This window comes from Sugiyamaella lignohabitans, chromosome A, assembly GCF_001640025.1.
Source record: "Sugiyamaella lignohabitans strain CBS 10342 chromosome A, complete sequence".
NCBI lineage: Eukaryota > Fungi > Ascomycota > Dipodascomycetes > Dipodascales > Trichomonascaceae > Sugiyamaella > Sugiyamaella lignohabitans.
Genome location: NC_031672.1, coordinates 2,221,316 through 2,235,618, shown reverse-complemented (window position 1 = coordinate 2,235,618; position 14,303 = coordinate 2,221,316). Strand labels below are relative to the sequence as shown.

Below are 14,303 nucleotides of genomic sequence, written 5' to 3'. Positions count from 1 at the left end.
GATGGAAGATCCTCTGGTAGAGAATAGGGGAGGACACGATGCATTCTGTGTTCGCTCCAGCAGCCTTGGTCCATGAGCCTTGAAATTTGGAGGGCACGATGCAATTTGTGCTCACTCCGGCAGCTCCCTTCGCCGCCAGCCTTGACAAGAGGCTAATAATAATAATAAAAAAAGAGGAAAGAAGTGAAGCCTGAATGATTTGAAGTGGGAATGGCATTCAGCTGGAATAAGTCTGTGAGTGGCGTTGGACAAAGGATGACAAGACTAGATATCCCAGTATGACTCGGGATGCCAATACTAGAGCATCTCATGTTAAGGATATCAAGCGCGAAGTGCAGCTACCGACTATCCTAGATCTGAGACGCAAGAGATACTAGTCAATGTCCTGATTCTAACCGTGTGTGGAGAAAAGAATGTTTGGTCCAACTGTATGACTGATTCACCAGACGACCATGTGGTACCTTGGAGGGGGGCATGGTGGAGTTCCAACTGGTTTTCTTGGTACTTTGAACCGATTCTCTGTAGCTGTGGGACTACAATGAGTTGGTTTAGTAGATACTGGAGGAGTATTGGTAACAGGTTGAGATTTCTTCTTCTTTACCCAAAGTTTCTTGAAAATCTTCTTGACTGTGGTTTGTTTCTTTTCATTCCCCACTGAGTCTAGAGTAGATGGTAGATCAGTAGTGGGAGGTTTAACAGTTTTCTTTGGGACTCCAAATGCCTTGAATGATTCGGTGGATCCTTTCTGTTTGGTGGATCCTGATGAAGTAAATTTTGTTTCGGTTGTCTTTTTCTCCCAGACATATCTCTTGGTGGCAGCCAGTTCGGCTTTCTTTCTCTCTCTCTGTTTCTCCTCTCTGTTTTCCTTCTCTCGAATGGGGCAGAATATTATGCCAACCAGTACGACCACGAGAGCAGTAATTTCTATCTTTTCTTTGATATTGGCCAGTCTCCGTTTCATCTTTGAGGGGGGTGGAGGGGGAGGTGTCCAAATCTCAGTGGTTTGAACCGACCATCTGTAGTCGTTCATAATAATTCTCTCCTTTGGTTGTTCCATTTGTTCCTCCTTGGGAACCGGCTCTTCATCATATTTACCAAAGAGAAACGAGACGTAAGTAATAGGTAGGAGCAAATTGCCCAAAGACTTGATCTTGTTCCAGTGAGAATGAAACATAGTAAAAAACCCCAGATTAATTAGAATTAATAAGATCGATTCGAATTTAACCGAAACACGGATTTTACTTCAAAGAAAATAGTAAAATCAAATAATAAAAAGAATTCAGAAAACTAGCGTTTAGTCAGTCTTCAACAATTGTGGTCAGCAGAGAGAATTTGAATAAGTGATAACTAAGAAGAAAAGAGGATGTGAGCGAAGCGGCCCATATATATTGTTGTGTGAAAGATTATGCAGAAGTAGGAAAGATTATGCTTGAAATAGGGTTGGGTAATAAATGCAGGGACAGGAGGCAGACGCGTGCATTATGGCCCCAGGCACGTGATAACCGACCAAGAAACGGTTATGGAGGGTATCAAAGCTGAGGAGAAATATCAATTATTATCACTCTGGTCAGAAGATTTGACTCGATAAATGCAAATCTATCGTGGGCTCGATCACTTTTAAAAGGGATTAGAGTTAGAGATCGGCGATGAGGGCTGATCTTGATAGCGCAATCGGACATGCAGGCCGCAGCGATAAGGCATGTGGGCATTATCGCATACTGGACCACGGACTCCGTCCTCTCATTGCAGCAGAAGTTCTCCTCGCTCCAACCATCATCGGTCTCTATAGATTAAAGGGAAATTAAAAACACTGGGCAATTTGAGTCAGATTAAATCTGGCATTGCTAAATGCTGAGTTTACGGCAAGGGCTGAGAAGGGATGGCCACTAAATTTTTTCCACGAGTGAAAGCTCCCCTGTCAAGTCTTTTTTTTATTTTCTTTTCTCAAGGGAACTTAGTGATTTTCTAAGAAAGTTGAGAATCCTTAAAATAGTCTAATACTATATAACTAAATGGAAACTGAGAAACAGTGAACAGAAGAAAAGGAATAAGAAAATGCAAATAAGAAAGATCTTAATTATACCACTTACCCGGCTGACGAAACCTGGGGATATTATGAAAACCTGGCGACAATATGATCTCTTTAATCTCTGGCCATGAGAATGGACATTAACAAAATTATTTTATTTGTATCTAAATCACTCGTTGTTTGGGATGTCATAAACAGGGGAATGTAGTCGAAAAGTTTGACGGAACGGTGGATGAAAAAACTTGTTAAAAACAGTGAGCTGCAGGCTCTTAATGTGGTCAATTCATCTTGGAAAGCTCATTGCATGATCTGAATCCGGAAATACTAATTGAATTGGACCGTCTGAAAATATACAAGAACTGCTGTCTTGAGCCGCCAATAAGCTCTCATGGGGCTTTGACCCAAAGCCCATGGAACCCCGACATAACTACCCGTTGAGCGGAACTGGACGGACATATTAGTTTGGGTATTGATTCTGGACAGTTTATTCCATGAACAAATTCCGCTGGCGCCTGGAATTGCCAATATTAAGACGTAAACAAGGTGCCATCACGAGTTACCCGGCGTTCAGAGTCACCAATATACTACCAATCATTTCCAGATTGTTCCATTAATTTCTCCTTCTCTTCCTTTGTTGATTTGCTTATTCAAGCTTATATTAAGGGCTTAGTTACCTGTCGTCCATTGTTTTCAGTATTCTGACAAATTTCCCTATGCAACATTGCATGCCATGGACTCTACACTGCATTGCCATAAAATTGTCGACTTAGCTGGCTGCCTGCTCCTTCGGTTCTGAGCTTATCAACTCATCAACTCATCAACTTGCGAAAAGCTGTTATTACAATGGCTAAATCTTGAAGAAAAACAAACAGTCGAATAAAAAAAGTCCAAATGTTTCCATGTATCCTGCTGGGAAATTGGTTCTCACCAGTTCCCGACGCCCGACTCGAGCGAAGCGAGAGGAGCAGCCAGGGTCTGGGGCGGAGCCCCAGCCGCCGGAGGCCGCACCAATCCTTAATATTTCTAGGCTCTATTAATCTCTTTTATGAAGTTGGTAGTTAACGAATTGATTGGAATTTCGAAAGTTCAAGTGGGTCAGTCTTTTATTTTTCAGAGCCGCCGGTACACAGCACGCTATAGCCCCAGCGAAAGCATGTTTCAAGACTAGAGTGATTAAAATTTTATTGGCCGCTATATAAGATCCGAGTTAGATCTTGCCAATTCAACACCCACCAGCGTTCGGGAAAGTGCACTTCTCCACAGTGGACCCTGCGCTTCATGTGCGGCTCACGCCGCCCCGGTGCGTTTAGATTTTTCAGCCGGAGCGGTGTATTAGCGGGTGGAGTCATACGACCATACAGACAGGACAGATCACTCAAGAGACAACAGTAACAGGTGAGTAACGGGGTTTGTACGGTGATTAGAGTGGTGAATGGTTTTGTATATAGATTGGATTTGACTTTGGATGACCAGTTTTGAAAGTTAGGGGCGGGACGGCACTTTCAGACGCTGAAACTGTGGCACGAAGTTTCGTCCCCTGACTCGTGATCTGTTAAAAGTTGAATATTCCCGGTGATTTTGAAAGAATCGGGTTTGTGAATTTGGGATGATTGTATTCGAAAAACGGCCTCGGGACATGTTGTACTAATACGGAGACTAACTCGGTGAGCAGATCCTAGATCATGGCAACTGCGATTCCGAAGAACCGAATCCTAGCGCCGAAGGATGCTTCGAATTTCCGCGCTGCATTAAAACTCTATGAAGCCAAGCAGTATAAAAAGGCGCTCAAGGGAGTAGAAGGTGTACTCAAGAAAAGTCCTAATCATGGCGAATCTTTGGCTTTGAAGGGTCTAGTACTTTATCATTTAGGCAAGAAGGAAGAGGGCCATGAATCGATTAAAAAGGGTTTGGAGAAGGACAGCACCAGTTATGTGTGTTGGCATATCTATGGTTTGTATCATCGTCAAGAGAAAGACTATGAAGAGGCCACTAAGAGCTATTCCAAGGCATTGCAGTATGATCCAGAGAACCAAAATGTAATTAGAGATTTGGGTATCTTGCAGATGCAAGTCCGTCAATATGATGCTCTGGTCAGTACCAGAAGCAAGATGTTGTCTCATCAACCAGGATTCCGTCAGAATTGGAATGCTTTGGCCATTGCCCAACATTTGTCAGGAGATTATGCTGGTGCTGAAAAGACGCTTCTCAACTTTGAACAAGTGACTGCTAACGAAACATTGGCTAAAGACGATGCTGAGAACTCGGAGATTCTTTTATACAAAAATCTCATTATCTATGAAAGTGGGGATGTGGCAAGAGCTTTGGAAGATTTAGAGTCCATTTCCGACAAAGTGCTCGACGTCAAGTGTCTAAATGAATGGCGTGCCAAGTATCTGCTTGAACTTGGCAGAGCTAAAGATGCTGAAAAACAGTATAGAATGCTGATTAAACGTAATCCTGAGTGCCGAGAGTACTATTTGGGTTTGGAAAAGGCTTTAAATATCAAGGAAGATGACATTCCTGTTCGTACTGCCTTGTACCACCGACTAGCAGAGAAATACCCTAAGGCCGACTTGCCAAGATCTATTCCTTTGGGATTCTTGGCTGGTAATAGTGCCGAGTTCAAAAAGAATGTTGCCGAGTATATCAGCAACTATTTAGTACGACAGGTGCCATCGACATTTGTCATTGTCAAACCGCTGTATAAAGATTTAGAAAAGCGGGCTATTATCGATGAATTCATTCATGAGCTAATTCAAAATCAGAGAGCTGCTAGTGTTGATGGTAATGCGTCTTCTAATGGCGTTACTGCTGTGAATGGGGAATCTTCTGTTACTAATGGAGACGCTGCTGACTCTGCTAATGGCGCCAAGACGCAAGAGAACGATGACAGCTCTTCATCACCTCTACTTTGGGGATTATACTACTTGGCTCAACACTATTCATATCTTTCCAAGCATGAGCTTGCCTTGAAAACTATAGACGAGGCTATCAACATGTCACCAAAGTTGCTTGAACTTCTTATGACCAAAGCACATATTCTCAAGCGTGCTGGTGATATCGAGGGAGCGGCCAATGTCATGGACGAGGCTAGAAAATTAGATTTATCGGATAGATTCATCAACACCAAAACCGCCAAATACCTTCTTCGTGCTAACAAAATCGACGAGGCTATTACAACCATTTCTATGTTCACCAAGAACGATGCTAATGGTAAAGGAGTTCAGGACATGCACGATATGCAGGGTCTGTGGTTCTTGGGTGAACAAGCTGAGGCATATGCTCGTATTGGCAACGATGGTATGGCACTTAAACGATTCCATGCTGTTTTTTTCATTTACGAAGATGCCAAGAATGACCAGTTTGACTTTCATTTCTACTGTCCTAGAAGAGGCACTATTCGGGCCTATCTCAATATGATCAATTGGTCCAAAAACGTCGACGGAAACGTTCCATATCAACGAGCTGCTGCAGGAGCTATTAAAATTTATCTCAAACTTGCCGTCAAGCAAGCCAGGAGGGAGGCTGGCGAAGCTCCTGAAGATGATGACGAGTACCTTGGCATGGACGAGGCAGAAAAGAAAAAGGCTATTAAAAAGGCCAAGAAAGAGAGAGCTAAGGAGCTCAAGAAAGAGCATGAGGAACGTGAAAAGGCGGTAAATGCCGACCCTGACATGTTTGGTAAACAGTTACTAGCTACTAGCACCCCATTACAAGAGGCATTCAAGATCTGGAAGCCACTTTCCGAAGCTGCTCCTGATAATTACAAGACTTGGCAGCTTGGATTTGACGTTTATCTTGCACAGAAGAAGTATGTTCTTGCTTTACAAGCTCTTTCTAAAGCCAAAGCTTGTGGAGCCAGACATTCGTGGGTGGTTGGATCTGCTCTCCGAGCCAAACATGATCTAGAAGCAGACGAGGCAGTTCCAGCAGCACTCAAACTTGTGTCTAGCAGAACCCTACCAACTATTGTCACTGATGGTAACATTGTTGAGGATGATTTGAAGCTATTTGCTGACAAGTATATTATCGATTCAGAGAAACCTATCTCGATAGTAGACTGGGCCAATACCAAAATAGCCATCCAGGGTCTGAACGAAGTGCAAACTGATGTCGAAACCCGTCTCTTGACAGTTCCATCGCCTACCACTTCGTTAGAAGATGCTACTGAAGCGTATAACCTTCTCAGGTCATGGCGTAGTCCACGTCTCGCCGAGTATAGATCTAAAGCATCCCAACTGTGGCCACGAGCCACCGTCTTTTCGGAATCTGCCTAAACAACGATGTCTTTATCTCTTCCGCACACTACCAATCCAAATTCACATCACCAAAAGTAACCGGTGCTATATATATATCACCGGTAAAACCTACTGCAACCCCTCAATGTGTCCACACTGTATATATTTTACATATATAAAAGTTACTTTGTTGTTTAAACCGAACCTACCGGTTCAACTACGAATCCAGTATCCTCCTGAAAAGAACAACCATCCGGTTCTTACAAAGACGACTGCACACCACCAAGCTTCTCGAGAAGCTTAGCATGAACGTCCTTAACAGACTTGGCAGCCTCGGCGTCCTGAGGCCAGCCAACAATAAGACCGGACTCGGAATTTCTCTTAGGAATCATGTGGACATGAACATGGTCGACCACCTGATGAGCAATTGACCCGTTATTTTGTAAAATGTTGTAACCAGCACCCTCTAAACCGGACTTGTCCAGTCCTGAAGCGACGACAATCTTCTTGGCTACAGGAAGCAATTCTTGAAGGTACTCATCAGGGATCTCATGAAGTTTTCCTCCATGATACTTGGGAATCACAAGAACATGACCAGGAGCTGTTGGTCCAATGTCCATAAATGCCAGGGTTTTGGCAGTATCAACCAATTTCAGCGATGGGATCTCGCCTGTCAGGTGTTAGTTTGGAGGATGGGGGTTGTGCCTCCGGCGGCTGGGGCGTTGCCCCAGACCCCGTTGTGCTTGCTTCGCAAGCATATTCGGGTCGAGTACGGGCTGATTGCTTACCTTTGATGATTTTGCAGAAAATACAAGCAGCAGAAGACGACATTTTGACTGGCGAATGAGAGTCTGTATCGAATCAACAAGTGCAATGTGGGGTCATGAAACTTTCGGCTGATCCTGAATTATTTCCGTCGTCTCAACTCGTCACGTGAATGACCTGAAATATTCAAGTTTCTACCCAGCTCGTTCAACTCCTATAAATTGTATTAATTCACATTTTATACCTCTTTTAACCCTCAATTTCTTCTAGATCTCAATTTTCTATTTCCTATATCAATTTCACTACGGTTTCTCTTTCTCTCATCTTTCTACACTGCCTATGTTATATGAATGGTAACTACAACACATTATCTCTAACATGTTATACAGAATACCAATTGTCAAGTATTCGATGTTAAAAAATAAAATCAGACTAGCTTCCATTAAAAATACAGCTTAAAAGAAGAGATCAAGAAAAAAAAAAAATTCGCAAATTCAAGTCAACTTTTCAGGATCACTGTCAGTCAGACCTGTATCCATGCCCCTCAAATGCACTCACTCATCCCAGCTGCAGCTTATCTTATCTTCTCAACACTTGGTCGATCGATTATCATTACAAGCAACCATGTCAGCCGAGGAAATGGAAGCCAGGTCCCAGGAATGGACAACAAAGCTCTCTGGGAAAACAATTGTAGAATCTGAAAGTCATGTGGTAAGTAATTTAGCGACTTTATTTCAATTACAGAAAGAAATGGGTAAATAACAAGATCTGGTGACAAGAATTATGACCACTGACTGACCATGGCAGACAGAGCCACATCACGTAGCAAAAACAAGCCTTCCAACGCCAAATCGAGTGGTAGGACCATCTCAAATGATGACTCGCGACTTTCAACCAGACAGACTCAATGTTTTGACTGATAATTCTGGAAAAGTAGAGCGTGCTTATTTTGGGTAGACATAGCTAGGTCTAGAGTCATGCTGGGTCCGTCCAGTATTCACGACAATTCACTGCTGAAAGATACAATATATAACAATTAACAATATAGTGAATAATTGGACTTGGTTATGGTCTGAATCGTTTAATAGTCTCATTTTTTTTATCTATTTAGTTGTCTCTGATGGATCTCATTCACTCCTGTTATCAGCCAGTCATTGATTTCTGAATACCTATCCTGCAGATATTCACATTCGTTATCAACATACTTTCAAGATTATTACTATTATTATTATTATTATTATTATTATCATACGAGTCATCATCACCGTCATTCAATTACACCGATATAAACCAGCAGCAACACTATTTTCTCTCCTCACGAGTTGACCCACGAGGTCATCTGGCGAGCACCGATGCGAGACGCAAACTTCAGCGACTGAGTGCCCATAGGAAAGTAACTGATGGCGTACCACACAGCCGCTATCACCTGAACAATAACCGCCAAAATAGTTAGCAGCGTCGACCTCATTCCAATACTAAACACCAACGTAGCCACAATCGACCCGAAATACGACACCGTGAACAGCAGTCGGTTGGGCGAGATCAAATGCATCAAATAAGCCATCGGTCCCTGAAGAACGCCAAACGAGATCACAAACAACACGGATCCTAACGTCCACCTGCCACGAGGTTAGTCTCACTTTTCCAGGGGGTGGGGTTTTGCCTCCGGCGGCTGGGGCTCCGCCCCAGACCCCGCTGCTCCTCTCGCTTCGCTCGAGTCGGTTTCGTCGACGGTCCCAGCAAACTCCTGCGAAGCAGGAGCAACGGGGTCTGGGGCAGCGCCCCAGCCGCCGGAGGCAGGTCCTGGCACTTACAAGACCGCGAACTTGCGTGGTTTCAGCGCCAGAATGGGCAGGATCGCGAAACATAGTGCAAAGCACGCCACAGCTCCTAGTAAACAAACGCCGAAAACGAGTAACCGGTCCCATCGCGATACTGGTTTGATTGTTAGTTTTCGTTAAAGAGAGGGCCCCTGGAGACATGAGGGTTACTCCAGGGGTAATAATGGCTTGGGCCACCAGACTTACATGTGAACCACGCGGGCTCTTCTACTACGACTTCAGGCTCCTCTCGTTCTGAAAGTGGTAGTCTAATGTATCTGTTGTTGGCAAGGGCTCCATCTGGTCCGAATGGGTTCCAGGACTTGACTCTGTCCAGAACCGAGTCGCTGGCTGCTGCTGCTGGCACCGTTCCAGCACTGGTTCCTGGGGCATTTCGCCATGAATTCATCTGCGCTCGGAACGCATTCTCCGCCATTTTCAGTTTATGATTGAATTAATTTTTGTTCAAGCCGAATTTATACTGTTCAGTGTCAAATTTCAATGTTCGGAGTTCAGCGGTTCTCTGATCCGTGTGGAGATATACTACACTCTACACAGCCCTGAAGCTTACATGTGGCCAAAAGAGACCTAACCCTGATTAAGTTCAAGGGGTCAGGGGGTTTAAAGTGGCAAATTCACTGCCTCAAACACCTCTTTTTAACATGAAAGAATCAGAAAAGGGATATATTCTGTAGTGGGATCATAGAAATTCCATTTATGACTTATGGCTATGAGTTGTATCCGTGAAATTGAAGTTCAAGTGAGATGAGGCACCGTGCCGCTCCAAATGGTTCATAACTGGGCCTTCTGAATGATTTCTTGAACATCCAGACTTTCAGTCCAGTGGTTCAGTGATTATCAAAGTAAAATGGGTTGAAAATCGGAGTTCTGAGCAGTAGATTTGATGAATATTGTGCTGTAAACTCCCAAGTGGCTGACGTGGGCAAGGGGTTTAGTGCTTAATTGAGAAGGGAGACCAAAAAGGAAACTGCAACAACTAGGCAGTATGGCCGAGCGGTTAAGGCGAAAGACTCGAATCTTCAAATGTTTGGGCATCTTTTGGGATTTCCCGCGCAGGTTCGAATCCTGCTGCTGTCGACATTTTTTTGCACAATCTTATCTCTGATAGTGACAATTCATAGGCCACAACAGGGCTCGGCACCCCCAGTCAACAAGGCACTATGGCCGAGCGGTTAAGGCGAAAGACTCGAATCTTCTAAAGTTTGGGCATCTTTTGGGATTTCCCGCGCAGGTTCGAATCCTGCTGGTGTCGACAGTCCCTCTTCCAGGACACTTTTTTTTTCTTCTTGGGGGCTTTGTGCCTCCGGCGGCTGGGGCTCTGCCCCAGACCCCGTGGCTCCTGCTTCGCAGGAGACTGCTGGGACCGTCGACGAAACGACTCGAGCGCAGCGAGAGGAGCAGCCAGGGTCTGGGGCGGAGCCCCAGCCGCCGGAGGCACACCCCCCTCCCCACAGTTACAATAAATTATACAGTGTTTGTTTGCTAGTTGGAAGAGCCCTTGAGCACGAGCACGCCATTGTGGATTTTGGCCATCTCGCGAAGGAGCTGTTTGAGACGCTCGTGGTTTTGCGGGTGTCGGCGCAATTTGGGTTTGAGGATGCCGAGGAGCTGTTTGGCGTTGACTCGGTTGGCGGTGATGACCGAACGAACGTCGTCGGCAGTCAGAAGGTCGTCTGAGTTGCCGGGGTCGCTGGTTGTGGTTGTGGCAGCTGGACTGACGCTGGCAGATGGGACTGATGAAGAAGTGGCAACAGCAGAGGGTTGTGGAGGTGATGGCGACCGAAGTTTGATCTTTTTGATCTCGCCGCCGGTTTCGGAACTGTTGCTGTCAGGAGACACTTCGCGACGGCGTTTGGCATTGGGATTCCACAGATCGGGTGGGAAATTTGAAAGCGAACTGGGTGACAGATGTAAGACGACCATTCCTGGAGGCAGGTTTTTATACTTCTTTTTGGCAGTGACCTTACGGGGAAGTGGGATTGGTGGAGGTGATTGTGAACTGGGTCGTGAAGACGGGTTGGCAGAGTCTTCACGCTTGACAGTGACGCCATTTATATTGCCATTAGCAGCAGATGAAGCGGCATCTGGCTCTTCTTTGACAGCAGGAGTAGTGGCACTGGATATTTCGTCGTCATCTGTGTCTTCAGAGGATGAAGCATATGGGTTTTCTTCATCGTCACTCTCGTAATAAGCGTTCTTTTCTAGCGATCGGAGGTATTTCTTGAGTTTTCGACCCTCCTTACCCATCTTGGGCTCGTCGGGGTTATTAAACAAATCTTCGTTGTCGTCATCAGGAGCTACGCCAATGGTATTGGCATTCCGTTGTTCACGTTTGATCTTCTCTTCTACTTCTTTAACATCTTCTTCATTACCATCCATGATAGGAGCCTCTTCGTCGTCAGCAAACTCTTCGTCGAAATCGATCTCGTCATGGTCATCGTCTCGTCCTCTAGTCGGAGATGTCCCAGAAGTTGCTCCATCAACAGTCCGGAATCTTCTTCGTGCATTATATGATCTATCTTGAGCCTGAGTTTGTTGTTCTTCAGCAATATGTTTCATAATCCATCTGGGGACATTCGACTTTTTCTCCATTCGTTGCTCGGCTTCTTCAACCGTCAATGTCGTGTACTTGTTACGAGGAGTCATTTTATACCACTTTTCAGCGGGAACCATCTTAAACCCGTCCTTATCAAACACAAACAACACATATGAATCCGACTGAGCTGCTTCATAGTTGCCGACCCAGGTGTTTTTACCATCAAAATCCTCCATAATCCACGGATAATACTCTTCATATCGCAACTTTCGACTCTGTTCATCTCCCAAAATAACCTGACGAGTCTTCTTTTCAAACGGTCTAGCACTTCTACGAGCACCTCCATCTGGAGCCACTACCGACATATCTGCCTTTGGAGCCGGTTCAGGAGCTACACCAGCTGCTAGCGATGCAGCAGCTGCTTCTTTAGCTTTGGCTTCCTGGTCTTTCAAACTCTGTTCAAGCTGAGCATTGCTCTGTTCGATATCTTTCTGTCTCTGTTCAAGTTCACTAAGAGTCAGTTGAAACTGTAGATTTCGCGGGTCCTTTCTATGAAACCGAACAGGAGGTGTAAAATCAGTAGCTGGATTAACAGGAGTTCGTGAATGGAATTTAATAATATGGTGACGAGCCACCTTGACTTCTTCAGCAGAGCAACTACGTAAAGTAAAGTCGGTATACGACTCTGTTGCTGACGACGATGTCGACGAAGAAGAAGATGATGACGATTTCACACCAGATCCTGACGATGCTGATGCAATAATTGGTTTGGTATCATCTTTCTCACGCTTGACCTGAACCGCCGGTTTGACTCCATTGGCGCTGTCCCGAGGTTCACGTTTGACAAGCGGATTGGCATTCGGACGACGAAGAGGATTAGGAGGAGGTGGTCGTCGTTTGACCCTGCTAATCAGCGGATTCGACGATGAGGACATCCTGGCAAAAAACGAAGAAACTGAAGCCACCAGCTCAGCTTGCCCGAATCAAAAATACAATCTCAACACCGACCGCACCGGAATCAATTTGTAATTACGTGATAATTGCGACCAAAAAAAGCCTCGTTGTTTGTTCACTTCGACACTACCGTTTAGTTCTATATCTTTTGAGTGTGTATTTCTGTCAAATCGGGCCAATTTATGCCCTATTACTTCCAGCCCCTGGCTCGACAATGATCCTATATTCTCACCGCAAACCGATTCTCCACACATCGTACTTCACCACCTGCGCCACACACGCCGCACCACACGCGCCGCATAGGCCGCACTCCCATTGCGATCTGATCTGACCATCCATGAACTGATTCCCCTGGATCAGAACCACAATACGACCGCACAAATGGACCCCATTTTCAAAGTCAATCGAGGCTGGGGCATAATTACCGTAGCCGCGCTGTCTATAGCCATCGGTACTAAACTGTAAGAGTCCCCCCGACCCCTTTTCTTCCCCAGAAACCCCCCTCTAACTTCCCTCCCAGCTACCGAGGCAGCCAGCGGCTGACAGACCAGCCGGCCGAATACGTCACTCCCGGCGAGTTCGTTGGCGAGTCCACTGTCACCCGAAAGAGCAAATACGAAGGCGGCGGCAGCTCCTACCTCGTAAGTACCCCCCTCACACTCCACCAGGAACCCTACTAACTTCTCCAGGGCCGCAAGGGCGGTGACCGCTTCTCATAACTCACTCTCCCCTCACTTGTACATAGTTTTCTTTAATTTATTATTTTGCGAGATGGGGGCATGCCTCCGGCGGCTGGGGCTCCGCCCCAGACCCTGGTTGCTCTCGCTTCGCGAGAGACCTCAACCTCGACGGTCCAAGCCGCTCGCGAAGCGAGCACAACCAGGGTCTGGGGCGGAGCCCCAGCCGCCGGAGGCAGCACAGGACTCAGATAAATAACCCTGTTAAGAATAAAGAGTCTGCTAGTTACCGGAATTGCCGCCGATGAACTTTTTGCCCATGGCGAAGAGGCCTTTGGCCCGCTTGGTGGACTTTTCGCTGACTTTGCCGAAGGTGTCTTTGGACGACAGGTTCGTGACGATGTTTTTGGCAGGTTTGATGAAGGTCGCTGACACGGTTCGTTGCGCGTTGGCTTCTTCGCGAGCCTCGTTTTGTGTGGGTTTAGGTGGGTTGCCATTCGGGTAGAGTCCTCGGCCGTCGTGGCTCGCGGTTACCGCGTGAAGCCAGCTTTGAAGGTTGGGTGAGTATTCGGCTTGTTGGGCTCGTGCGTTGTCGAAGAGTGTCTTGCGTTCGGCAGGATTCGGTCGTGCTAATGCTGCCGTGAAGTCGAATGTAGGCTGTTTGTTGAGCTTGGCTGCTATTGGGTTAGCCATGACACTCGTGGCTTGCGACATTTGTCTCGGTCGTGGATCCGTTGTCGAGTCTAATGGAATAGTCACTCCAGTGGAGACTGGAGCTAGGTTCGATGGTTCGCGAGTGGAAATAGGAGATATGGCGTCCATAGCATCGACTTCTGACACCCCTGTTCCGACTGAAGAGGCGTCAGTGCCGAGAGACGAGATGCTGAGTCGGTCGGGTCGAGATTTGGTAATGTGCAGTTTCTCACCCTCGTCTTTTGGAGGGATAACTGGTCCTCGAAGACTAGAACTTATTGGTGTGTCAGCTGTGGCACCAACAGAACCAGCAGCAGTAGCAGCAGCAGCAGCTCCAGTTCCAGCAAGAGCAGCTCCTGCCAGAGCAGCACCACCAGCAAACCCGATACCGGAGTCAAGACCTGTACTAGTACTACTTTGTGGAGCGTGAGAAGTAGCAGTTGACTCAGTATTAGAGCTATCAGGGAACACAGCAGGAGTAACAGCACTGGGTGATTTGGACGGGAGTGAAGCGTCAGCTCCGTCTAAGGGTGTCAGTGTTGAAGTGTTGGAGTCTGCGACATGACTCTC

At 46.1% G+C, this 14,303-nt stretch overlaps 3 protein-coding genes and 2 non-coding genes across 5 annotated transcripts; 3 read left to right on the top strand and 2 right to left on the bottom strand.

The window, feature by feature from the left end:
• Window positions 1–3,711: 3,711 nt before the first annotated feature.
• NAT1 (Nat1p) lies at window positions 3,712–6,306 on the top strand (the record flags this gene model as incomplete). Its single annotated transcript, XM_018882653.1, has 1 exon — window positions 3,712–6,306. The coding sequence occupies one exon, from the start codon at window positions 3,712–3,714 to the stop codon at window positions 6,304–6,306; it is 2,595 nt and encodes an 864-aa protein (XP_018734921.1).
• A 221-nt stretch (window positions 6,307–6,527) lies between these two features.
• Window positions 6,528–6,887, bottom strand: HNT1 (Hnt1p; the record flags this gene model as incomplete). Its single annotated transcript, XM_018882652.1, has 1 exon — window positions 6,528–6,887. The coding sequence occupies one exon, from the start codon at window positions 6,885–6,887 to the stop codon at window positions 6,528–6,530; it is 360 nt and encodes a 119-aa protein (XP_018734920.1).
• A 2,965-nt stretch (window positions 6,888–9,852) lies between these two features.
• Window positions 9,853–9,950, top strand: AWJ20_697 (the record flags this gene model as incomplete). The annotated part of the gene is made up of 1 exon: window positions 9,853–9,950. It is a non-coding gene; the product is annotated as a tRNA-Ser (tRNA).
• A 77-nt stretch (window positions 9,951–10,027) lies between these two features.
• AWJ20_696 lies at window positions 10,028–10,125 on the top strand (the record flags this gene model as incomplete). Its single annotated transcript has 1 exon — window positions 10,028–10,125. It is a non-coding gene; the product is annotated as a tRNA-Ser (tRNA).
• Window positions 10,126–10,355: 230 nt separating this feature from the next.
• TFG1 (transcription factor IIF subunit TFG1) lies at window positions 10,356–12,344 on the bottom strand (the record flags this gene model as incomplete). Its single annotated transcript, XM_018882651.1, has 1 exon — window positions 10,356–12,344. The coding sequence occupies one exon, from the start codon at window positions 12,342–12,344 to the stop codon at window positions 10,356–10,358; it is 1,989 nt and encodes a 662-aa protein (XP_018734919.1).
• Window positions 12,345–14,303: the final 1,959 nt, after the last annotated feature.